The 26744-nt window shown below is 39.6% G+C and overlaps 1 protein-coding gene across 1 annotated transcript; it reads left to right on the forward strand.

Annotated features, from left to right (window-relative positions):
• The first annotated feature begins 335 nt into the window (after positions 1 to 335).
• triqk (triple QxxK/R motif containing) lies at positions 336 to 25586 on the forward strand. The gene is made up of 4 exons (XM_004548082.4): positions 336 to 512; positions 5871 to 5945; positions 15934 to 16019; positions 23514 to 25586. The coding sequence occupies exons 2-4, from the start codon at positions 5885 to 5887 to the stop codon at positions 23619 to 23621; spliced, it is 255 nt and encodes an 84-aa protein (XP_004548139.1). The 5' UTR covers positions 336 to 512; positions 5871 to 5884; the 3' UTR covers positions 23622 to 25586.
• Positions 25587 to 26744: the final 1158 nt, after the last annotated feature.

Below are 26744 nucleotides of genomic sequence, written 5' to 3' on the forward strand. Positions count from 1 at the left end.
AGTTCTTGCTAGTTTTTGCTACCTGATATTATTGACAGTTTAGTATGATGTAATGATGTAGCACTGTTATAAAGTCATATGCCTGATGGGCTATTTTTGTGTTTTGTGCATAGCAGCAACATCTAAAACTGTTTTTTTTCTGAAACACTGAAGAAATAAATACCATTTTGGTGACCCTGGTTAAAAAGTTTTGAGGAGAAAAGGATCCGCTTGGGAGTGTCCGACTATCAACCCGTCACATGCTGCTCCAGTGTTTTTGTCTTAGCGTCCCACCCGGCGCCCCGCTATTGGTCAAAACGAAAGATACTCTTGTTTCATTGGATGAAAAGGCTGCCTGCCATCGACGTTGCCGAGCAAAACAGGAACTGTCCGCGGAAGAAGTGATGTGTTGGCATTTCGGAGAAATTTAGATCAAAGTCCAATAAATAAAATTGGTGAAATCGGTCGTCCTGCGGGTTCACGTAAAGCAGCCGTGCATATCGTAAACTTCTTCTCGTCGACGCGTTCACAGTGTAAGTATCGCCGTCAGTGCAATGAATCAACATTGCTTCTTGCACGTCTCTACTTACTGCGGTGTTTTGGAGTCTTTGCACACACATTAAAGGGCTTTCAGAAACATTAAATGGGTGTTCTGTTAATAGTCAAGACTTATCATAAATCTGCCTTTTTACATTTGACCTTACTTTTGTTTACGTTGTTGATGTCAGTGAGGGGAGAATAAACTGACGAAACAAAGCTGACCTATCAGTTCCAGCAAACATAAAAACATTCAGACTAAATAATCATGGTTTTGCTTTGTCTGAATGGATACTGGTGGTAAAGACTTTCAACGATTTCTTTCCAAACACATACAGCTTAGAAAATAGCTGCTGATCTGTGAAAATATTTAACTTTGAAGTGCTGAATTTTATCAACATTTATTTATTTGTTTTTGTGAGGCACTGGGGCCCTATTTAGCATGACCCTTTGCTAACACTACTTGTGCATTCACGTGCATTTATAATTGTCACATTTTCCAGATTGGGAAGTTGTTCTTCTGACTTTGCTTCGTTCATGTGCTTGGGAGTCAGACTGTGGCACCAGCATGAATGGTACAAAGAAAAGATGTTATTTTGAAGTTTACCGAGAATACATAATTTTTCAGACTAATCTGGGTCACCTGGAGCAACTAGAGCTTAATATGCAATGCTATACTCAGGTATGCCTTGCTAGTATGAGGTTTTTCTTTTGCCTTCAGAGTTGCCTAAATCATCTGAAGCATAGATTCAACAAGTTGCTGAAAACATTCCTCAGAGGTTTTGTCATCTTCCTGTTCCACCACATTGCAAAGGCACTTTTTGGAATTGAGATAATTGGAGCACAGTGAAGTCATTATCATATTTAAGGAACCAGTTTGTGATGATGTGAGCTTTGTGACATGGTGTGTTATTCTGCTGGAAGCAGCCATCAGAAGACTGGTGCACTGTAGTCATAAAGGAACGGACAGCAGCAACAACTTAGGAAAGTTTGTGGTGTTTAATTGAGGCTCAGTTGGTATTAAGGCACCCAAAGTGTGCTAAGAAAATATCCTCCACATCATTTCACCACCACTATCAAAGCCTGAGCAAATTGTAGCCTCACTTTCTTAGTTGACACCTAGGGGCACCTGGTGTGGTCCTCTGCGGACGATCTGATATCCTCGTGTTGGCGTTGTTGCAATGTTGAACCTGGAACAACATTTATTATGATGATGTGGGAACAACACCAACACGAGGATATCAGATCATCTGTCTTCTGCTGCTGTTGCCCTTCTGGAGACGCTCTTCTGCATCTATTGCTTGCAATAAGTAGCTATTTGAATTACGTTGCCTTCCTATCAGTTCACTGGAGTCTAGCCATTCTCCTGTCACCAGAGAGCTGGATATTTCCTTTTTCAGACCTTTATCTGTAAACCCTAAAGAAATCCTTTTTCTTCACATTTGCTGTACGTTTGCACTTGGAAACAATTTCTCCAGATTGACATCACCATATAATTACTCAATGAATCCTACAGCACATTGACATTAATGATTTTCTGGCTCTTTCACAAATTCCTTCACCTGCTAAAGCTGATGGTTGTGAATCGTCTTAAATGCTAAATTTACAGACAGGCTGGTATACTTATTTAAACATTATGAGGGCAATGTGAGCAAGTTAAAGACAAATCTTTTGTACAGATACTTAATACAACCGTTTGTTTCTTTTGGTTCAGTTCATATGTACTCATTTGTAAGCATTTTCTTGAATGACACTCGTCTAACCTGTGCACGGCAAGTAAAACCTTGACTTGTAGTTTTTACTCTACTGGGGTTGAAGACTGTGTCTTTCAGGGAAATGGCTGTTGTAAAATGCTTTAGTTTTAAAAAATAAAGCAATTTTTTAAAATCCAGATTTACTTCAGGTTTCTAGTAAAGTGAGATTACAGTTAACACTGTTAATGACAGGAATGTATTATTCGCCTTGTCATCTATGACTATACGGTGAAAAAATGGACAGGGATGTATTATAGTATCAATTCCAACAATGCACCTGTCACTAGCAGCAGCATGCTGCTTTGCTATGTTCCACTGATGCAGATGCAAAATATACTCAAATGTATCTGTTCAAACGTTAGTGACTCCAATTTAGGTATATTATTGTGATGCTAATGAATAATACTGCATAGCAGCAGCTCTGAGAGCCTCCAACTGTTAACATTTTATTTTCATTTGGACAGGTTCCTCTCCTCCTTTTGTCTTTCTCTGACTTGCTTTTATTTGCTGACTCTGGTTTCCAGCTGCTGGAGAACAATAGCTGTGCATACATCCTTGTTCTATGCTGCCACTAAGAGTGTTTGAAATGTAGCTGAAAACAGTGTTTTTAATGTAAGGTAAAATTCTGGTTACCCAAGGCAGCTGCAGTCTCCCCTGAGAAGGTATCAGTCAGCACAGGCAGCCAGCCACGCTCCTTGAACATGCTAATTCAGTCTCTCTCCTCTATTCCCCAGCTGCAGCTCTAGATTCTCCACCACTCTTGTTCCTCTTGGATACACATAGATACTTTTTCCTATTCACCTAACTCTTCCTCTTATGTGCACACCTGCATACAAATGTTTCTTTTTACCACACTTGAACATTTTCTTTCTTTCTTTCTCTCTCTCTTTTTTTTTTTTAAATTATAATCATTTATTGTTAGAGTAGCAGGATTTAGTAGCTGGTATTATGTGTCTAATGTGGGTAATTGTAAATCTTTTCACCTCAAATCTTTTGCCCAGAGAACAGGACGGACATTTCTGTATCATCAGCAACCACACGTACGCATCCCTAGATTCACTCTTACTTTTCCCACTATTTTAAACAAAGGGCTACAATATTGATTGATGCAGTGTGTTGTGAGAGAGTCTGTCTGGAATTTAGAGCAGGAGAAACAAGCGTTTTGGATTGATGCAACAAACAGGCAGTCCTAAGTTTTGTAAAGAAAAGCATTACGTGGGCTTAGATGCTTCATATTCATTTCTCTTATTTAGATTATCTTTTGGCCATAAGGCATTTTTAAAAAATCAACAGTTATAGTAGATCAAAGACATTATAATGGTATTTTTATATAGGATAAAACCCCAGTAACACATCTAATGGCATCTGTAATATTCCAACTTTATATAGCCAATTAAATTAATTAAATTTGATTGTAGTGTAGTTCTTTTACTTGAATGTATACCATTTAAAGTTATATGCCAGTGGTGTACTTTTAGTAATTGACACACATTTGTATTCATTTGATTATTTATTTATTTATTTATTTATTTATTAGTTATTTGTGTTAAACATCATAAAATCTTTCAAGTATTGTTTTTATTATAGGTACACAGAAAAACAACCTCGCCATCTCCAAATACCATAACCAGTGAATGGTTATGGTTAAAATACTCGATATACTTAAACTAGCTTCTATAATCAACTAAATTGGGTTTAAAATTAATTAATCAAAATCAAGACTCAGTTTTTTTCAGGCCTAAACATTATGGGACAAGCAAACATAATTATAAAGAGAATCCTTTGTGTGGTACCCATGAGGGTCACCTGTCTTGAGAAGCTTTGCGAGGCAAGCCTTTATCCTAGCCACCATTAGTTTCTGCTTCTTTGTGGGTCTTTCTGCCTTTTAGTTTTGTCTTTATTAAGTACCTTAATCTGCTTCACAGACTAAGCCGACAAAATTCAAGTCAGGTAACTTACTCTGCCGTTTAAAGCTCTGACTTCAAACGCATCACAAAAGAAACATTCTCCAGCTGGACTGTAAAATGCTATCCCACCAGGTTTGGAGCATTGCGAAAGGCAAGAAATCTCATATGATCGACTTTGAGTGTTTTCCTTTGCATGTCTGGCCTGTGGATCTCAGATATCATCACTTCTGCCAACGTTTCCTCATCCACAGCCATTTTTCTTTCTGTTTTCACGTTTATCTGAACTTTCTTCCTCCTGAGTTGCACCAGTGGTCTTGAGTTCATTTACATTCATGAATGAGTCCCTTGATTGCAGATGCTGACAATGATACACTTACCTCTATGAGAGTGCTCTTGACTTGGTTAGATGTTGTGAAGTGGTTCTTTTTCCACCAAAGAAAGGAATCTCATATCATCACATCATCATGTCTGGCCCTTTAGTGTTGCTTTGTTGTTGTGTTGATTTGCCTTGTCCTAAAGTTTCTAGTTCCGCTGACACATCTGGTTTTCTGATCAATATTTTTGGACGTCATATTGAGACCTACAGCTACAGAATGCCAATTCAACATTTTCATTTGTCATGAAATAACATAACACACCTGACCATGAAACTGCTTATTGATTAGATTTTTTTCATTTCACTGCGAAATAAAAGGACTGTTAAAATTGCTGATTATACCTAAATGGTTAATGAGGATTTTTCTTCATTAAACTTCTTGATTGGCAGCTATTCTTCACTCACATCTTGTTTGCTTTATTTTAGTCCATTGAGGTGATGTACAGAACCAAAAGAGTCGCACGATAGTTCAGGAATTCTCTAGTGATGGGAGTGATATTTAGCCTTTTGTTCACCACGCCACTTCCTGTATGGACGCCTCTTTAAACAGGTGAAACGGAAAATGACTTGCTTATTATGACTTGATATGTTTATAGGGATGTCTTTTACTGTGTAATCTGCAAGTGCAATTTACTGACTACAACAGCCAATTGTCTAATCATTATCTGGCATGTTATTGTTACCAGTGCCCCTTGTTCTATTATATTTAAACTTGAAGAAGGTTCATTTATTGAAACACAAGCCAAATAGAAGAGAGAACCATATCAAATCAAACCCTGCAGCACGTTTGTTTTCTTATTCATAAGTCTTCTTCCTTTGACCACGTCTTTGTTACTCCTGCTGTGCAGTGCTTTTATGTTCATATTTATTCTATACCCCAAGTGTAGTCACTCACTTGTACAATTACATCCTAAAGATATTATTTTTATTATTCATAGCTCTCTGTCTTTATATCTTACCTCTGAGCTGTCAATGTAATCAAAGAGAACTCATGGTGTGAAGGAAAATGGTGCTAGGCTAAATGAGATGGGTAGGAAGTGCACATGCCGAGAGCGTAACACACATGGTAGGTGGTGAGAATTAATTTAATTACGTGTAGCCGATGTATGTGAAAGATAAACCATCTGCCTGATCAAAATTGACTACTTTGTGCGCTATATGTGATTGTGTATTAACTTGAATCCTTCCTGCAGATTTCATAAATTATCCCGAGCTACAGAAGGAGTGGAGCTGCAGTATAGTTGCAAACAATCGTGAGTAATGTGGAGACTTAACTGTGAAATTGTCTCAATGTTTTTTATTCTCATTTTCTGTCAGGTTGAGGACGGAGGATGGGGAAGAAAGATGCCAGTGCAACCAAATTACCAGTTGATCAATACAGAAAGCAGATTGGTGAGTCATCTGTACTGCTGCTCGGCAACAGCAAATCAATCAAATGTAATTTAATGAAATAACGCACAAGGTGTATTTGGAAAAAATAAAAAATAAAAACTGGTCCATAAAAAGCTTTATGTTCGAAGTTCGTCTCATCTCTTATTTTAAGGTAGTGTTCTCAGGCAGTCATTTTTTGTTTTTTCAACATTCATCTGATTGCGTGCTGTGAAATGGTCCCCTAGTGAGATAGTCAAAGCAGACTTGTATAATAACAAAGAAATTTTAGAGGAACCAATCTTAAACAGCTTTTAAAGCCCATAAGTTTTAGGCATGAACCCACTGGCATCAACACAACCTGCAACTTTTTCTGCTTCCTGAAAATTAAAATCTAGCCCCTTTGAGAAATGCATTCCACTGATCACTGAAAACTATCCATAGTTGTACAATAAGAGGAACTTGAGTGGTTTTTGAATTTTGTGGACCTGTTCTGAAAACCTTTTAGTTATTGCTAGTTGACCTGACATGTTTGAACTGTGTGGAAATCATACACAGTGCAAAACATAGATCTAGCATCTAGGTTTAAAAAGAGAAGCAAATGCAACAGTGCTTTATACATGCGCTACTTCTAATGGGGGCCAAAAAGACTTCTAATCCAATAGAAATCTATTGGAAAACTGCTCTCAGAACTGATCTCATAAACATTTTACAGGTGATTTTATGCAGTTGTGATTGACAAGAGTGCTTTGTAGCCCAATCCACCCCTTGGTCATCACATTTGTTTTTAAAATGCCAAGACTATAGCAGCTAAAAAACTTCATAATAAGACTTCATTAACCGATGGGTGATGTTATGATCGCTGTATCTATCTTCATACTGTCTATGGTGAAAACTAATCCAACAAACAGTTTTTCTCCATTGTCATAAATTCTCTATAGCAGCGTATATAACATATGGCTGATAGTTTCAGCAAAATTCTACCAATAAATTAACTAATAATTAAAACAAGGCTACTGGTAATTATTTTGTGATGCTTTTTGGTAGTTTGTATTTATCTACTTGTGGTCGAATTCCATTTGACACATAATCCTCACTGATTGGTTGATTGTGCCAGTGTAGGAATGCACACGTAATTAATGCCGCATTATAAAAAATCAAGCTGACATTCCACATTTAAGAAATCACATATAATAATAATAATAATAATAATAATAATAATTATTATTATTATTATTATTATTATTATTATTATAATATGTTACTGGGAAGTATTTGGTGGCCGTTCTCACATTTGTCAGTGTAGGATTATGCATCATCTCTTTGCATAGCGTTGGAAGTGTTTCTGGTTTGCACTAGAGTTTGGGTGGCTGTAGCTCAGGTGGCAGAGCAGGTCAGCCACTAATCAGAAGGTCGGTGGTTCGATCCCAGGCTGCATCCTGGCTGCATGCCAAATATCCTTGGGCAAGATACTAACCCCATGTTTGCCTACTGGTGGTGGTCAGAGGGCCCGGTGGCGCCTGTGTCCGGCAGCCTCGCCTCTGTCAGTGCGCCCCAGGGCAGCTGTGGCTACAATGTAGCTTGCTATCGCCAGTGTGTGAATGTGTGTGTGAATGGGTGAATGACTGAATGTAGTGTGAAGCGCTTTGGGGTACTATGGACTAGAAAAGCGCTATACAAATGCAGGCCATTTACCATTTAGAGTAAAAAGAAAATTCAACCAAATTCACAGCCACTATGCAAACTGTGCAAATAATTCCACTTGGTCATGAAAAAGCAGCGTCTCAGGTGACAGTGAATACGTTGCTTAAAGACCATCTTGTCAGAAGCTGTTTTGTCAGGTTTATTGGCTTTCTAATCATGTAGTATTTACTTCCCCCTTCATTCCCCTTTCTTCACAAAGGGCCAACTAAGGCAATATGATTGGAATCAATCAAAGGCTCAGCCAACTTTAGCGTGCCAGCTGTGGTTTCTTAAAGATCAGTGCACCTATCATATCTTTTTGTTTTTGTTTTTCTCGTGTAGAGCAAAGCCAAAAGGTCGCCAGTGGCAAAGCTGGATAATTGTGGGCAGCTGACAGACTTGGATACAAAGGGAAGCTCTGTTGGCTTTGCAGGTTTAAAGGTTTTACTTTAAATCCCGGGACTCCCATTTTGTTAACATGAAATGTGACACAGTAGTCTTATAAGACACAAAAGTCATGCAAATGAACTTTTCATGAAAGATCTGGTTTTGGTCTTGATTAATTGACAACTAATGACTGATGATTTGTCCTTTTACAAGGTAGTAGAGTGATGGCACAGTGCAGTTACTAAACTAACATGATGTCTGAGATTTATTTGGATCTCCATGACTGTGGGAATCTAAAAATCTGATGCTACAGTACATTCAAGGAAAGAATATTTAACTTGGTGACTTGAATCCCAGTCCAAGAGATGTGGCAACAACATCTGGCTACACAAATGTGCATGTCCTTTTCTTGCGTTCTTTTGCTTAGTTAGTAGTTAAATATGATTACTTCAATAGATACACATTGATACTACCAGGTTGGACCCCCTTTTGTCTTCAGATTTTGGCATAATTGTATTACACAATTACTGCGGATCTGTTACACAGTTGCTGTAGAGCTGCACATCCAAGATGGTATTCTGGGTTTCCCCCCCAAACTCAAAGATGCTCTGTTGGCTTGAGATCTGGTGACTATGGAGGCTGTTTGAGTACCATTTTGTTATGTTCTGAGCTTTGTCACATTGAGTGTTATACTGCTGGATGTAGCCACCAGAAGATGGGGGCACTGTGGTCACAAAGGGATAAATGTGGTAACCAACAGTAGGCAGGCTGTGGTGTTTAAATTCTGCCAAATTGGTGCTAAAGTAACCAGAATGAGCCAGAAGTATTCCCACACCATTAAACCACCACCCTCAGCCTAGACCAGTGGTGTCAAACTCAAATACACAGTGGGCCAAAATTCAAATTTGGAACAAAGTCGCGGTATGGCTTCGCGGGCCAAATGTATTTAGGCTGGCCAGAGTTTGACACCTATGGCCTGGACCATTACTAGAAGCCAGGATAAATCTCTTTTATGTTGTTTATACCAAATTTTGATCCTACCAAAGTGGCAGCAGACTCATCAGACCAGTCAATGTTTTTACAGTTTTTGTTGTTGTCCAATGTTTGTGAGCCTGTGTGAATAATACCCTCACTTTCCTGTTCTAAGCTGGGAGGATGCTGGATCCCATGCCAGCTGTCTTAAGGCGAGACACAGGTTACACCCTGGAGAGATCGTCAGTCTGTCGCAAGGCTAACGCATAGACATAGACAACCATTCGCACTCACATTCATACCCGCATTCACACTTATGGGCAATTTCGAGTTTCCAGTGGACCTATCCCCACTAACTGCATGTCTTTGGACTGTGGGAGGAAGTCAGAGTACATGGAGATGCTATATATTTATTTAAAAAGCTGTAAACTACGGTGACGTTACTGTGACAGTAATGGCATTGTTCTAAACACCTTCATTCCAGCTTTAAGTACATGTTATTTCTTTTGCCTGTGGTGATTCACATCCTCACATTTTTTCCAGGTTTTGTATTTTCTGGTGTTAATTTTGTGTTAACAGGACTCGTGGTGCTCTCATGAGTTTTAAAGCAAAATGTTTGGTCGGTTCATATTTCCATTTCTAAAGTTATGTCACGTTTATCCTTCTTTCTTTTTGTTATTATTGTTAAAGAAAAAAAGATGGCACTGTAAATCCAATTGTGTTTTTTATTTTATTTTATTTTCCTCAGGCATGTGAAAGCTTTTTACACCACCAGCTTATAAAGGAGAGGGATTGCTGTTGTATATGTTTTCATACTGGGACAGAAGAATAGAATTATTTAGCCTGAAGATATCCCTTCTGCCATTATGCAAAACCTGATAGGTTCAACAAATGAGAGACAGACATAACATAACAAGCTCATCTCCCGCCATCACATCCTCTCCCACGAGTCCATTTTTTCTTTTCCTTTCCCCCATTTAGTGTTTTCTTTCTGAGCACATCTTATCACTTCAGAAATGTGTAACACACTTTGGTCCCATCTCTCCCGCCGCCTTCCTCCAACCCCTCAATTTCTACCATTTTCCTTCTGTTTGAAAAGGACGGCCATCAGGCAATTTCACTGAACCACTGTTTAACAGCAAAGGTGAAAAACAGAGCGTGGGGGGAAAAGATGGAGAAAAATGAAGTCTTCAAATGGAGCATGGGGCTTGTTCTCCTCAGAGCTGGAATGGGCCACACATGGTAATTTGAAATCGTAATAGGTAGCTTATTCATGGCACATCGGCGGTAGTCCAGGCTGGTTGTTGAGCTGTACCATCATCTCTGCTGGAGTGCTTTTGTCATGGCAGATGGCCATCAAATAGCTACTGTTGACACTCTCTTTTTTTTAATAACATTATTAAACCTGTTGTAATTGAATGCCCTTAGGATAGATAAAGCTGTAGCATTCTTACATGTAAGTACAAGTGTTCAGTCACAATGATCCTTAATGCTTGTTGAAAACTAGGGAAAATTGTCCACATAGATAAAGACACCCACAATTTTAAATACAAAATGTCAAGCTGGAAGCCAATAGCTTTACAAGTTACCATTTTACATGCAAATAAAAGATAACACCCATGATATACTGCTTCTTACAGGTGAAATACTTCACTCCTATCTGTAGATAAGACAGCGCAGTAGATCGACAAGGTGTACCAGTTATCTCTCGGCGTTATATCATGGATAATCTCCCTTTATTATTTATTATTTCGCTTCCTTTCTCTTCCAGTAAGCGAAAAAGGGCTCAGTATACCCCAAGAGTCTGGCATCAGTTCTCAGGTTCTACCACTCATCCTGGCAGATGTCAGCGATCCGCACCATGTGGTCACTGACTATATGGCTGCAATGCCAGATAGACGCGGAAGCAAAGCATGAAAACTGTCAAACACGCTGTCGGTGTGTTTCCCGAATTGTCCCAGGGCACTCAGAAACCACTAGACAGGGCTGTCTGTCCAAATTACTCTGCCTGTGTTGGATGCAGTATGTGGGACGGTTAGTCCCCATAAACACAAACAGTCACCCACAGAAATCTTCAGGCATTTTAGTTTATTTATTTTTCCTCTGAACATACACATGTCCCTGTTTGTGGTCATTTTGGCTTAGCGATAGCTGTGTGCTGTAGGCAGTAAATGGTTTTACATATATTGGCTTTAAAGCAACCTGGTGTTATATCATCTATCAGTTTAATAATGAATTGGTGGTTACTTCAGAGCTGCCCTTGTTTTGGGTCATATAGCTACATCCATTAAATTCATGCTCACATTCACACCAGTGGCCAGTTTCAGGATTGAAAGTTGGACTGTGAGATGAAGCTGGGATATGCTGAGACCTGAACACCCACACAACACAGGGAGAACATGCAAAATCCTCAGAAAAACACCCAGCCAGTGCATTCAAACCCAGGACCTTCTTATTGTGAAGCAGCAACATTAACCACTGTACCACTGTGCTCAGTTTCCTGTTCTCAGCTGACAAGAGTGACTATTGCAGTCTGCTGCTATAGCCCATCTGCTTCAAGGTTTGGCATGTTGTCCGGTCAGAGATTCTCTTCTGCAAATCATTGTTTTAGTGAGTGGTAATTTAAATTAATATTGCCCTCCTATCAGCTTAAAGCACTCTTTCCATTCTCCTCTCACCTCTGGCATCTACAGGGCATTTTTACCCAGAGAGCTGCTGCTTAGTGCATATTTTCTCTTTTTTGGACCATTCTTTGTAATCCTTAGGGATGGTTGACTAGGAAAACCCCAGTAGATCAGCAGTTTCTGAAACACTCTGACCCGCCCATCTGGCACTAATGACCATGCCAAAGTCACTTACATCAGCTTTCTTCCCCATTTTGATGCTCAGTTTGAACTTCAGCAGGTTGTTTTGACCATGTCTACATGTCTAAACTTGTTGCCATGCTACTGACTGATGAGTAATTCGTGTTAACAAGCAGGTGAACAGGTGTACCTAGTCGTGCTTGCAATTAAACTGAATATTGCTGCAAGTTTTTCAGTAGTCATCCTCATGCCTGTCTACTAAATGAGTACAGTGGTACTGTAAGTCCATATGTGTGCTCTGAACCATGTTCTTATACTTTAAGTCTATTTTTTCCTTTGCGTTGGCTTTTTTGCTGTGTTCTGTCTGACACAGGCAGAAGTTTGGAGCTGCTGCCGCTTTGCTAATGTGCTTCTCGCTCATGGTTTATATGAAGACATGGCATTAGATGAACTGTGGGGTATACTGGGTTCATAATGGAGCTCGTTGCAATGGTTTTTAATACTTTCTGACACTGGAATAAATTTACCAAGATGTGACTGAGAATAGTATATAATTTGTTTTTGTTTTTTGTTTTTATATATAGGAGGATGCATGACTCGAATAAAAGAAGCCGAACTATACTAGTTCATGATAGGCTTTCATTTCTCAGTTCCTCAAAAGTAGGAAATAATTTATTCACAAAATGATCCCCATGTTTCTCATTCTATTCCATTTTTAAATAACAAAGAAGGAGGAAAGGGGAAGTTGAACAGAGCTGTACTTAGTTAATTATATCAAAGGCTTAAGGTGGTCTCACCAGTTGTGAACAATTCACTCTTGAACTTGCAACCAGAAATCTAAAAGTAGACATGGTTGTCTAAGGGTTTGTTGCATATAAAAAGGGATGAATTGAATCTACTCACTAGAGGCTTGACGTAAATGAACATCCTGCCGTTGCACACCTGTTACAAATGTGGCTGTGCAGTTTCGATTTGGTTACTACCTTCATTGTGATAGTGGGGAAAAATGATCTCCTTGCAAAAGAGAAAGTGTCAGCAATCAAATTGCTATTCTAAGCAAAGAGGGGTATTATTAGCATCACATCATGACTGGAGTAAAGGTTTCAAATGGCTCTCAAATGCTTTGCGAAAACTCAGTCAGCCCTATTCCGAACATTACCAGGGAGACTGAAAGAAAAACCATATGATCATGAGGTTCAGGGCATCGAGCTTTGTTAGAAACAGCTGCATTTTCTAAATAAAGAACATGTTATTTCAGTCTGTAGCAGGAAGACGATCTCATCAGAGGATGGGTAGTGTCTCCAAACCGCTTCACAGAAAGGAGGAAATGAGAGCAAACACTTGGCATGGCTTAAGACATCAAAATGTTTGTGTGGACAACTGAAGAATTTAACGATGACTTAGACTTTAAGATTCACAGCAGTAACAGAAAGGTGTGAGACGATAATCAGCCTAGAGAATGTCAGTGCAGCGTGTCAACACAGTGTAATGGCAGATAGCTTGAACTAAACACCTGCACCAAAACAAGTAGCAACCCACTGTTCAGAGGCACGTAACATCCTTTGAGCTACATCCTTGCGATGATGCTCGAAGACCAAGGAGTGCTGAATATCGCAGTAAACTATTTGGGGCATTGTCTCCATTTTTGATAACATGTCTCATCTTTATGCAGACTTGTGGAGTCCAGCTTGAGCGCTGTCATTAATGCAAACGGCGATTACTGAATAAGATATTCATGAAATTAATTTTTTTTTTATCACAACTAAAAATTTCACCAAAATTGTTAAGCTTATTTTGCCAGCTGTAATACAGGTTGTTCGAATTGGATCTGTATTTGTTTTCTAAAATAGAAGCATTTAGGAGGCTCAGGCTGTTGGATTCCATTGTATGCATTAGAAACTTAAAATAAATGGTAAAGTTTCTTATCATCACTCACCACTCTTCTATCTTCATTTTAATGGCCAATTTGTATGACACAAATCACATACCTCCCCTCTCTTTCCCTTGAGTGCACAATCACATGTGACTAATTTTAGCTAATACCCCCTACCTGTCTCATTATGCTAAACAGAATAATGGCTCAAGATAAAAACTAATTTCACAGCCGTCTTCATCAGACTCCATTTATAGGTAACCTGATGACAAACAAGCAAGAAGAATCTGAACTTTGCTTTAAGCGGTGGGGGGAGAAGGCCACTTTCACTTTTCCTCTCTGTCTCTTCGGCGATGACTTCAGTGAAAGGCACGATCAGGGAAGCCATCCCAGCAGGTGCCCTAGGCCGTTTTACAGGGGTTAATGTTCCTCTGAGACGTGTCATTGTTGTTGCTGTACAGGAGAACAGTGATGGCTTTTCAGGGTGGCAGGCTGAGGCAGGGAGGGATGGGAGGATTGCTTGTAGCTCAATGCAGGTAGATAATTGGTGACAGAAAATGTCTCAGTGGAAACGGTGATGACAAATAGGAGTACTCATAAGCCTAGTGCAATATCATCAGGCACGCGCGTGTAGATTGTGCAGGCTCCAAACCCACGCAAATAAACCACAAGAGAAAGCTGCTGTGTAGCTACAGGAGGTACACCAGTGTAACACAGCAGCATTAGAATACCATATACACACACTGAGGTAATTCTCTAGCATATACACTACTCTACACATTACCTTGCTTGGTGTAAGTATTCTGATTTGGCCTCAGTTAAGTACTAATTGTTACCAGATGGTTATGTCTTCAACCAATATATACATCTAGCATTGAAATTTAAACCCCGTCCTTGCTCACATCACGCCATTTACAGTGTGAAAATCTTTGCAACGGTTATGTGAATAGTGAGCAACCTGAGGTGCCCTCCAATCAAATTTTCCCCTCTCCACTTTCTGACAAGTGGAGGAGACATTCAGTGCCCCCCGTAATGAATTCCCACTAGCTCGCTGTTTGCTCCTGGCAACACGCTCCCCATTTCTATTAGCCCTCCACAGAGTCAGTGGGAGGTGAACGAAGGGTTCAGGACCAGGAGGAATGGGGGGGGGGATAAAAGAGAGCGCGGAGAGATGGGAAGTGAATATCAGATCTTGGAAAAAAGATGCAGGGGGAGCAAGATTATTGAAAAGCAGGTGAAATGCTTAACATAAGGCTAATGGTCATTTCCTCTGTGACTGGGCCGTAAGAGTGACACCTTATTGAGTGGAAATCAGCTCTACACACGCACACACCTACACCTGTTTTCCCACTAGCTTATTTCAGCTTTTCCCTCTCAAACCCTCTCCAAAATACATCTTCCAGTCTCTCTTCCTATTCGCCATTGTAAACAAGGATTAATTGGAAGAGGAAAAACCACCAGGTCTCAGTCTGTACTATGTAACATCCCTGTTTTTCTAATGAAGTACAATCAAGTTTAAATCATGAAAACTTCATAGTTAACTTCAAGCACCACACTCATCTTACCATTAATCAAATCTAGATTTAACCATAAGTTTGAAGAAAGAATAGTTTAAAAAAAAATAGGAAATTGCACAACTTGAACACACACACACACACACACACACACACACACACACACACACACACACACACACACACACACACACACACACTGTTCAGCAAGCTGTTGCCTTTCCACCCTATTGTTAGCAAAGTTCCTTTTCCTGCTGTGTGTTGTTTCTAATTAGACCAAGACAACCAGCTGTCACACACACACACACACACACACACACACACACTTTTTGCCGGGTGGCCAGTTTGCCCACAGGACTCACCCTTGAGAATTTAGCCTACGGGAAGTCAAGTAAGCACAGGTGAACCGTGTGTTTTGTAGACTGCGTGAGGCGTGTATATGTTTATTTGAGAAATTTCAGTAGTGCACAATTTATTTCTCACTTTCTCACCACCCATTTTTGAGCACATGAATATATAGAGAGAAACTCACATTTAACTGTTATATTTCCATTCAGCAACCTCCCTATTCTGTAGAATAAAGACCAGAGTACAACCAGCATTTATGAATTATATAAAAACCATTTGTTCCCAGAGTGCTACACTTCTACACAAAAACTTTCTGGTCTCTTTGGTTGTTTGGCAACAGTAAATGAAACCTGTCACTCAATATCAGTCAATCTTGGTCATTTATTTGTGTACTTCATTTAATTTCTTTTTATCTATTTCACGTGTTTTAGGTAAGCAAGACTACAAAAAGACAAAGTCGGTTTTGAAAGCAACACGGCTGAAAGCTGAAGCGAAGAAGAATTCCTCTGGATTCAGGGTGAGACTTGGTTTCTGTTTAGGACTACTGAAGCCTTTATCTATATGTATTCTACAGTTTGTATATATGTATATCCACACTTAAATGTCTGTCCTGGTACAATTGTGGTTCTGCTTATCTATGTAAGATTTGCTAGCCAACTTTTCCCATGCTCCTTTTTGTATTAAGTTTTTATATTTATATTATTTATTCCAGACTCTTCACACTGTCTTATTGAAAGAAGTTACTCTAGGTCTTCAGGGAATATAATAATCCATAGTAGATCTTCACATAATTATGTGCTGTTCTATTCTTTTAAGATCCCTGCTGCTTTGCTAAAGAAGGTATGCTAGTGTCCTTCATAGATTGTGTGTAAAATAGTGCTTTTCTTTAACAAAAAGAGGAGATATAAAACACAAAGGTGGTCTTATCCTTTCAATGGCAAAGGAGGGGCAACAGGAAGGTGGGTGAAAAGAGGAAAATACAGTATGCAGATGAAAGAAGATGAAATGGATAGAGCAGGTAATGCTAAAGTAAAAGGAGGTCAAGAGATTTGGAGCCAATGACGGGCAAGGCTGAGACGTGTAGAGAGGAGGGAACATGGATCTATTGGCCAAAGGATGCTGAAGATGGAACAAGAAGAAAAGAGGAAGACCAAAAAGAACATTTTGGGATATGAGTGGCCCTGCAGAGGGTTGGTGTGACAGAAGAGGATGCTAGCATCAGGGCGAGATGGAGGCAGATGATCTGCTGTGGCGCCTCCTAAAGGGAGCAGCCAAGAGAAGAAGACGATTGAAATCACAGATTCCATGAGAGGAACTTTTATAACTTTATTTTTTTAGTGAAACTCAATTGAAAGACGTCATTACAGTAACATTCAGTATTAGTCCTTGAACACTTATTGTCCTTTGTTACACTGACAAGTTCTGCTTACAGGACATTAAAAGCCAAAATGTTTCACTTCCTGATTAAGCCTCAGTTGCTACGAAGTGGGCAGAGATGAACAAATCACAATGAGGATTAAACACTGGGTGAAATGGTCAGGTTTTAAAATATGCATCTCTTAGACATGCAGGGCCTCATTAAACACGTCTTTAATCCAATTAGATTAGTCCATATCTTGAAATATTGATATTGGTCATGAATAATTCATGTTTTTCATGCCCAAGATGAGTGGAATTTTCAGAGGTTGGATTAAAAATACCTCTGGGACGAGGATATTAAACTGTCTTAGACCTCTTGGCCCCGAGTTCGATTGAAATTCAGCCCAAATGTAATGGATATTTGGTCACGCTTGCTTTCCCATCAAGTCCTTTTAGCGTGATATGAAGTTGAAGAAGTGATTTTTACACAGCTCTCTGATGACAGTAGAAAGCCTCCCTCACTCTCTCTCTCTCTCTCTGAACCTTTGGTTGACAGCAAAGATTTGGCTGGAATTTTTAGGGCTGGTTTGGATGTTGGGGCATGTTGTCTGCTTCTCTTCTCTTCTCTTCTCTTCTCTTCTCCATATTCCTGGTTGAGATGCTGCTCTCAGATGCAGCTGGCACCTCAGAAGGGCCAACAGACATGCGGGCACAGAGAATCTGACAGCTGCCAGGGCAGGCTGTCTCGGGGCTGTCCTGGTAACGGGGCAGTCTGGATGAGTTGGCAGAGAGAAAGGATGGAGACACTGTGGTGGAGAAAGTGAGAGAAGGAGAACTTCTGTTCCCACCATAGTGCTGAGTTGTCTGGGTTGCTTTAAAAAAAAAAAAAGAAAGAAAGAAAGGAAAAACAACCCAAAAACCAGCCACCTGCTGTATCCATGCAGGTCCTTATACACAGGTTGAGTCACAGTGTGTTTACGGAAGTAACAACTTGTTGCCAGAACACAAGTCTTTGCCTCTTCCAAAGAGTGAATGGTATGTGGTAATGACAGCAGAGAGGGAGAAACTGGCAGGAAGTGCAGTCTGCAGCCTCTCCTCAGGTTGCCTAGAGAAGAAGCAGCGCCTTCAAAGTAGCTCCAGCACATTATCTTGCAGCAGAGGAAACGAGCCTGCTGCCTTGTCTAATTGGCACACTAGCCTTCTGTTCAGTTCTGCACTGTTTTCCCTCAGTCTTATTTAGCCGCTGAGCCTAGGAAGTTGTGGTAGAGTGGGTGGGGTGGGGTTTCTTATGGAATTGGCAGAGGATGGAGACGACAGATAATGATGGGTATCTTCCATCTGTCATTTGTGAATGTGTGCTGTGTGGCGAGCGAGATCCTATAGATCCACAAGTATTAGTTTTTTGGACATTTTTGCCTCTTTGTGACAGGAGCAGGTGGGTCAGGACGCAGGTGAGGATTTGAACCATGGATACAGCTTCATATCTTGAGTTGTTTTAGTGTTTTTGAAATTACATCCTATTTTTCTATACAGTATTTGGCATTTCTTATGTTTGTACAACTATAACTCACGTCAAGAAGCTCCAACTTTTGTTTTAACGGGGCAGATTCGAGTAACTGAAGCAGTAATTGGTGAAATGCCCGAATCAGTGCTGTTAGAGAAAAGCTCAAGGTTGTGTTGGGAGCTTTGTGGCCTTTTGTTCTATTTAATGGTGCTGCTGTTTATTTCTAACATGACAGTGGCACATTCGAGCTTTTAAACTTTAAACTTGTTTCCATTTCAGCATGGGGATGTAACAGCAGAGATGTTGTAATCAATTTACTCTTTGGCCAAATTAAAGTGAAATTTATTCATAGTTACCATATCTGCCTTTTTTTTTTTTTTTTTTTTTTTTTTTTTTTTTAAAGCAAATAAGCACCAAGTATAAAACGTCATTATTTTCCTGCATCGCTGAATTGAATGCATGTGATGTAGTCTGCTGCAACATCACTGCACGGCTTCGTTCAGTCATGTTAGCAACTTGTGGCTCACCATTTTACATAAATAAAACATATTCCCTCTGCTGAACATCTGCATCACACTCAGAGCACATTGTCAGAAAAAGGATGGGTGAAAGTGTGACGCTTGCAGCCCTTTTTTAAACCACAGCTCTGAACTACATCCAGAGCAGCTTATGTGTGCAACACCATGAGTTACCATGGCAATCTGGAAGAGAGAGCTACCTTTGTGACCTTTAAAACTGGCTTTAGGCTCAGCATCCTTCACTAACCTTAACTCTGTAGCTTTCCACCCCTCTGGACCCTTGGACGCTGTGGTAAGCATTTTTGGGGTTTTTTTTTGTTTGTTTTGTTTTGTTTTTACTCTAATAGATGACGTGATTAAATTCAGCAAAATTATCAATAGATTTGCAGCTTTGCAACAGAGTGAATGTGGTCTGAAGGCAGGAGAATCTATTCTGGTGGTGATGGAGAATCGATTGCTCAACAAAGGAAACTAATATATCTACAAAAATTAACTAGAAATTTCAATGTAATCGGTCAGAAAACGTAACGCTTTAATGGTTGATTGTTTGTTGCTGTGGCTGGTATGGATGAGACCTGCTTACTAACTGTGCTCCAAATGCACCGACGGTTGTGTGGCTCTCACAAGCTGCCACCCACACACAGCCCCAGACACACCGACTCTAACCTGCTTAGCACATGGGAACATACAAACAGACGTACACACACGTGTGCGTGCACAAACAAACCCAGGAGGAGAATAAAAGTCGGACCAGATGAGGGGATGTCTGCTGAGCTATGGCTTGTCGCCAGGGTGATGGGGACTAGGCTCCCAGCATGCCGAGTGTGCTGCAGCTGCCGCCAGTGCTGAGAGAACCACACGATGAAGATGATGATGTGTTTGGGCCCCATCCAGAGGTCTCCATCAAAATGTGGGCAGAGAGGCTGTGTGTGTGTGTGTGTGTGTGTGTGTGTGTGTGTGTGTGTGTGTGTGTGTGTGTGTGTGTGTGTGTGTGGAAGCACATAAATGTATTTGTGAGACAAGGCAAGAGTCAACGCAGTGGGCTACTCTTCTCGAAAACAATGATCTCAATCAAATGCAGGTGCTTTCTCCAATTCGAGTGTTTTCACTGAAACCCCTCCAGCTTGTTTTTATAGACAAGTCACTGTAACCAGCTGTTCTCTTTATCTCTGAGACCTGATGCAAAGAAGGGGGAGAAACCTGAATTGTAATTGTTTTTTGTGTGTCTCCAGCAATTCAATAAAATGCTTACCTATGTCAGAAACACAATGTTTTCTTTGTGATATTCTCGACAGAATTACAAACGCTTCTCTTTGTTGTGCTTCTTTTTCTTTTCTTTTTTTTTTTTTCTCAAAGCTGCCACAGAACACACGAAAAAGCAGAAAACAATCAAGCCTCGGTGATTTGATAACAGTTCTCTTTTCTCCGAGGCCTAAGCAAAATAGAAAAGTAAATCAAGCGGTGGAAGCCTGGCGGTTAATATATGAAACTAAAGTGCATGAAATTTAAAAGTTTTCCAATTAAGCTAGGACTTTAAGCTGTTTGGAGGCTGCTGGGATTCAGATAAATGTGGGCTGAGGCTAATGAAGACCAATGCTGCTGATGACTAGGCAATACAACATGTACACAGATAGCTGTGGATGCTGTGACGCCTTTTAATTGTCACCCCCATCGCCTTCGTCAGAGAGGAATTATTATTAGCCCCCCACCACCCCTCATTTGTGCCGAGCTTTATCTCTCACTTGTTTTCTATTTCATTCTCACTCCCTTTTTTTATTATTTATTTATTTTTCTATCATTTTCTCTCTGCAGTTTGGCTCATTGACTGATTGTTTTTGTAGTCTGCCATGTGTGTATGTGCAGTATAAGGGAATCGTTGAACTGATGTTTTATCAGATTGTCCTATAGTTTTGTTGTTTCAATTTTTTAAAAGTGTCTTTTAGGATGACTAAGCTTATCTTATTTTCTTTTTTAGTGCTTTATGCCCGTCTTTAACCTTGCATCAGCCTCTTTCATGAACAGGTGGATTTTGTTAAATTTAGTTTTTCCCTGAAGTCTTTTTATAAATCTATAAATGGAAAACTGAATTTATTAACATTTGCAAAGATTTGAGATTTTTTTTGTAACACTTGCCACGTCACCTTTTGTTGTTTTGGCCCAGTTTGCAATTTAAAACTCATTTCCACACTCAAATATTTCTTTTTGAATAACCTCCAATCAGACTGTACTCTGTGCTCTTTTAAAGCTCTCCAAGCTCTCCAGTGTTGATTAGAAAGTTTGCTGCTAATGAGTTCTCTTGATAAAGAATAACTGGCATTGTTCAATACTCTGAGTGCCCCTAATGAAACTCCAGCTGATGAAGATTGTAATCGTGTGAGCACCACATAATGAACAAGCGCTCCTAATTCCCATTTTCAAGTTGAATACCACTCCTTTGGAAAGCCTCAATTTGTTTGACAATTAACCAATAGAAAATCTAAAAAAATAAAAAAAAATAGGCCATTTTGTAGAAGAAAGTTTAACTTTTCAGTAAAAATGGAGAGACGAAAAAAGTGAAAGTGGAGCCTGACTGCAAATAGATTTTTTATTTTATTTTTTTTAAATGCTGCAGCCACTTGGTACCCGGCTTCTGAAATGTGATGCTGCAATGTGTTTTTGTTTTTTTTGGGTTTTTTTTCATAGATGTTGCTTCAATTTTACCTACCAGCACCTAATTATTACATATTGTGCCTGGTACTCTTTGCACCTCCATGTGTGAGAGAGAGAGAGAGAGAGAGAGAGAGAGAGAGCTTTACGCATTCAGTCATCCACACATTCACACACAGGTGATGGCAAGCTACATTGTAGCCACAGCCGCCCTGGGGCGCACTGACAGAGGCGAGGCTGCCGGACACTGGCGCCACCGGGCCCTCTGACCACCACCAGTAGGCAACGGGTGAAATGTCTTGCCCAAGGACACAACGACCGAGACTGTCGGAGCCGGGGCTCGAACCGGCAACCTTCTGATTACAAAACGAACTGCCAACTCTTGAACCACGGTCGCCCCAGTAGGGCGATAAGTAATTTAGTTTGAGTTTGTTTAACAGAAAAAAATGTTGTACTTATGAGTGTATATATCCCATTGGTATGTTATTGGGTCTTTCATCAATTGATGCAGTCTCATAAACTTACAGTTAATCCATTGAAAATTCATAGGAGTGAGTGGCACAGTGTTGCCCAGTTATCTTGAATACAGTGGCTGAGATGGATGGACACCGCAGTTCTGCCTAATCGTGTTTTATGTATGTGGCTAGAAACTGGCCACAAGCATAGTACACTTTATATGGTACTTTAAAATCACATATAAGCTTTTTTTTTTTTTTTTTTTTTTTTAAACTGTATATGACCATTCAACTCTTTCTCATTATCTCTTTCTCCTCCTCCATCAGTCCTTTCTCTCCTCCCTCATTTCTAACTCCTCTCCTGAATTGAAGTCAGGTCTTTAACCCATGCAAAAGTGAATAAACATGCGTATTTAGTCCTGATATTGACAGTGACAGTTACTGTCAGCAGATTAGACATGAGACCCTCCCGTCACAGGACAGCTGACGAGCTGTCAACGACGACAACAACTGATTTCAAGCTAATAGTTTGATTAGTTGAGGTAAACGGTGGCCTGACAGTCTGCGCTCACTACAGATGAACGGCAGCCAGAGTTTGTCCTAAAAAAATGTGTTTTTTTTCCATATTGTCCAGCCCTAATCATCAGTCCCCTAAACCAAATTTTGTTTTAAGTTGTGATCATATATAAAATAGTTACTTATTATTTTCGAGTTATTATGTATTCTTAAGTTTTTCTAGCTCGATTGCTTAAATACTGGAGTAAAATGTACATTGTAATAAAAATACATAGTGGATTGGATTTTTTTATTTTTTTTTATAAAGTAAGTAGTGTTTCACATTAGTGGTATTACCTAATTATGAGAAGTGATTTCTATTGGTACAGTTCTTTTACGATTTCAAATGTTTTTATAGAAATATTTTGTTAGCATATTTTCTGCAGGGCTAGCGTGTACGCGTCGTGTATATAACAACACAAAATTCAAATTAAAAAATAAAAGAAGAAGCTGTTTGACACTGTCAATGTGAAGCTGTGGAGGATTTTCAACTGCTTCCAGTTTACGTTTCTGGTTTAAATATGAAAACAGATACAAATTCATATATTATTATGACATCCACAGATGATGATGATGATAATAGCTTTGTTTGCTCCTCTGTAGTAATTTTTTTCCCTCCCAGTTTAATATCTGAAACTAAAATGTAATTGCTGTAGTTAGATTTGCCCTTTTATGCACATCAGTAGAACTGGGAGCGAGAGTTTAAATATTTGTGGTTTTCAAAACAAGCAAAGAAAACAACAAATCTTTATTCACATGCGGTGAATTCAGATGAAAAGAAAGGCATTAGAGACTTGGCAAATACAGACGTAACACAAATAAATAAGCACAACAATTATGAAACACTGCAATGACATTCAAACAAAGCAGACATTCATGAGTGTAAAGACAGACTCGGGATTTGGGCAGAAAAATAAAAAAAATGCTCACAAGAACATTTTGAATATATTTTTAAACCTTTGCTTTCTCCTCAGGATGCGTTCCTGGTCATCGCGGCAATCCTGTTCTTCGTGCTCTGCGTGTACGCCTTCTTCTACCTTAACCTGAGCACCGAGATTAACCTGGACGTGGACGTGGATTAATAGGAGGTGGACAGTGGACCAAATACTTGGCTTCTCTGTTTTATGCACATGGGCGAATTGGTTAACGCAAACTGCCGTTTAGTTTCGCAGTTTTTTGGGGCTTTTGTTCGGGTTTTTTCCCCACATTTCGTTGGTGACGTGCAGACTGTGAACACACTATGAAAAGACACATTACTGCATATCACACAGTCAAGTTTCAGGGTTTTTTTTAAGACAAAGGTTTTGGAATTGATCAAACAGAAATATTTTGATATTTCTTTCTGCAATGAATTTTTTCAATCTAATGACTCTCCAATGTAAAACCTTCTTTCTTTCTTTTTTTTTTTAATGTGAATTTAAGCCAACTAGAGTAAAGCATTTAAACGACGGTGACCTCCTGCTTGACATCTACCTTCTGTAAAGAAAGTTAGCATCCTTTTACACAACTGATCCGAGCCACAGTGGAGACTAAGCTTCGTTAGTCATATTCAGCAGAGTCACGTCCCACTGTTTTCACCGCTAATAGAAAAATGTAAATCTCCCGCCGAAGCTCTCGTCACATCGAGACAAACACTCGCCTCACATTCCAGTGCACAAACCTCTCCTCCTGGATATCTGGAGATCACAAAGTGTGAGATTAGAATCCACAAAGCCCTTGTCCTGATTGAACATGTGTGCAGAATACAGAATAACACGTTGCCCGACTTACGTTGTGGAGGCAGACATCCTCAGGGTAAGCACACAAATATGATTGGGTTCATCAGATTGAATGTAAATTGTGGAGATAATTGATGGCTGACGTGACACAAGCCTGCGTCTTTTTTCCTTATAAAAAACAACAACACTATTTTCATTCCATCTTGTGTGCATTGTATTCTGTAAAATGTGATATGTCTGTATAGAAAGGGATATGAAGGACTGTCAGTGCTTCTTTTTTCTACTGCTTCCCTCTGTGCCTGAGGCCTGCACGCTGCAATCATTTCAGTTCAAGTGCTTCCACTGTTTGAGAGATCATTTGTTAGCAGAAGCACAGAGTCAGTAGCTTTTTATTATCTTCATATAAATTTAATGGAATTCTTTTGGTTTAAAATTGTATTTTTCAGATTTTTTTGCGCAGAAAGGGCAATACTGTCATCTATAAGGTTTTTATAGAAAATGAAGTTTTGCATAGTGCATACAAGACCAATACCAAATACATATCAGTGCTTTAAGTTTATTCCAGCATGTTTGTATTTCAGAAACGCTCTGGGGAGGGACGAGTCATGTCTGCTGCTGATATGATTCCTGAAATGTGAGATAGATTTTGAGCTTTCAGTTTTTGCCTTTTCTCCCCTTTTCTCCCATGACCTTCTGACCTCTAGTAAAAGACCACATGTCAAAGAAACCATTATGATGAGCATGCACCCGCGCCCTCACTCGGAGGCTTTTATCTCGCCTTGATACGTCCGAGCTCCCTCCCCCAACACCATGAGCCTCCCACATGTGTAACAATAGATAGCCGGGTCTAATAGACCTTCATACATGACACCTGTTATCTGAAAGGTCACCATTACCAACTACAAGAGCCTTGACATCAGCACAATAGAAAGGATCTCGCTGCCCAACCCGTGTATTCAGACCTGTGTTTGGAAAGATCTTTTTTCATAACAGTACGGTGGTTTGTTCTGTTGTCGAGTACATCTGTTAAATAAACATCTTAAAGTGTGCTTTTTTTAAATGAATCAATCGTGTGATTCTTTGTGACATGAATTATCTTTCTGCTTTTGTTGGAGTTTTTCGTATGTAATTTTAGGGTGTAATATATGTTTATCGACGATATCCGTGATATATTAACCACAATCTTTAAAAAACAAATGATATCATGTGGAAATACAAGAGATATTACCATAGCATGAATGATCACTATCCTTTGTTATCTTATTGTATGCATTTGTACATTTACGGTTACAGACTATTTGATAAATAAAATTTCACATTTCTACCTACCATCAATGTCACCTCCTACCTACACAACAAAAAGCGGTGGCATATAAGGTTAAGTACAGACCACCCCAGAGGCTTTTATTGCTGTAAGAAGGTGATTGTAATTGCATTTATTAATTTAAATAAGAGAAATGTTTCCATTTAAACACAATCAAAATAACAGCTGATCAGACAGTGTGTACTTTAGATGAATCATATGCATTAGAACCAGTGATGTTTTATATTTCTTATCTCCAGAGGTTTATATTCAGCTGTTAAATGTATGTGTAGTCATTACTTTGAGTCTTAAAAGTTAATGAATAAAAAAATCCTAGCGTCGATTTACTTTTATGGAGTAAAAGCTGCCATTATTTCTTTTTAGATTGGTTTAATTCCCAGCTATAAACAACAGTGTTCTCTCCGTAATGGGTTATTAAATTGTATTGACTATGTGTGGAGTGCTCTTCTGGTCATGTCAAGGCTATTTGCATGCCACTGGATTGAACCGCGGAGGCAGTCAGAGATGCTACAGTATAATGGCGAGAGAACAGCGGCAAAAGGACATGACTGTGACATCCGTGTCATGTGACGTGTCACTCCTAATCGAGGGTGTTCACTGAGTTGTGCTTGCACAGGAAATTAATCAGGCATTAGGGCTTTATGAGCATTTAACATGACCTTTCCAGCTTTCCACAGGAGTTGAAAGCACTGAAATTTTTACCTACCATCCTGTGACAAATGAGCTCGACGCTTCGTGCCCAAACTCTGCTCATTAGTCATGTACGGTATGTCACCAAGAGTAATTATACTTAGCCTGAAACTCACATTTGCACCAACACACACATGCGTACTTGCACATGTAATTTGCTGTGCTTTCCCACACTTGAGGCAATACAAACCTTATCATACATGCATGGCTGTTTACTGAGACATGAATCATAATTATGACTACTGGTGAACCAGACACCCCGCATTCGCAACACGCTAGATTTGGCGTGCACGGTATTTGCTTTTGACATAAACAAACACGTGCATTTTGTCACATTTTCTGACGTCGTGTGAACATAAATGCACCTTGACCTCCATGTATTTTCTGTTTAGTCTCTAAAATACCTCTGTTTTAATGCGTTTTGTGTGTATGTGAATATGGTCATACAGAGAGCTTCTGCAGCTGCCTTTCCC

Source organism: Maylandia zebra, linkage group LG22 (genome assembly GCF_041146795.1).
Source record: "Maylandia zebra isolate NMK-2024a linkage group LG22, Mzebra_GT3a, whole genome shotgun sequence".
Classification (NCBI taxonomy): domain Eukaryota; kingdom Metazoa; phylum Chordata; class Actinopteri; order Cichliformes; family Cichlidae; genus Maylandia; species Maylandia zebra.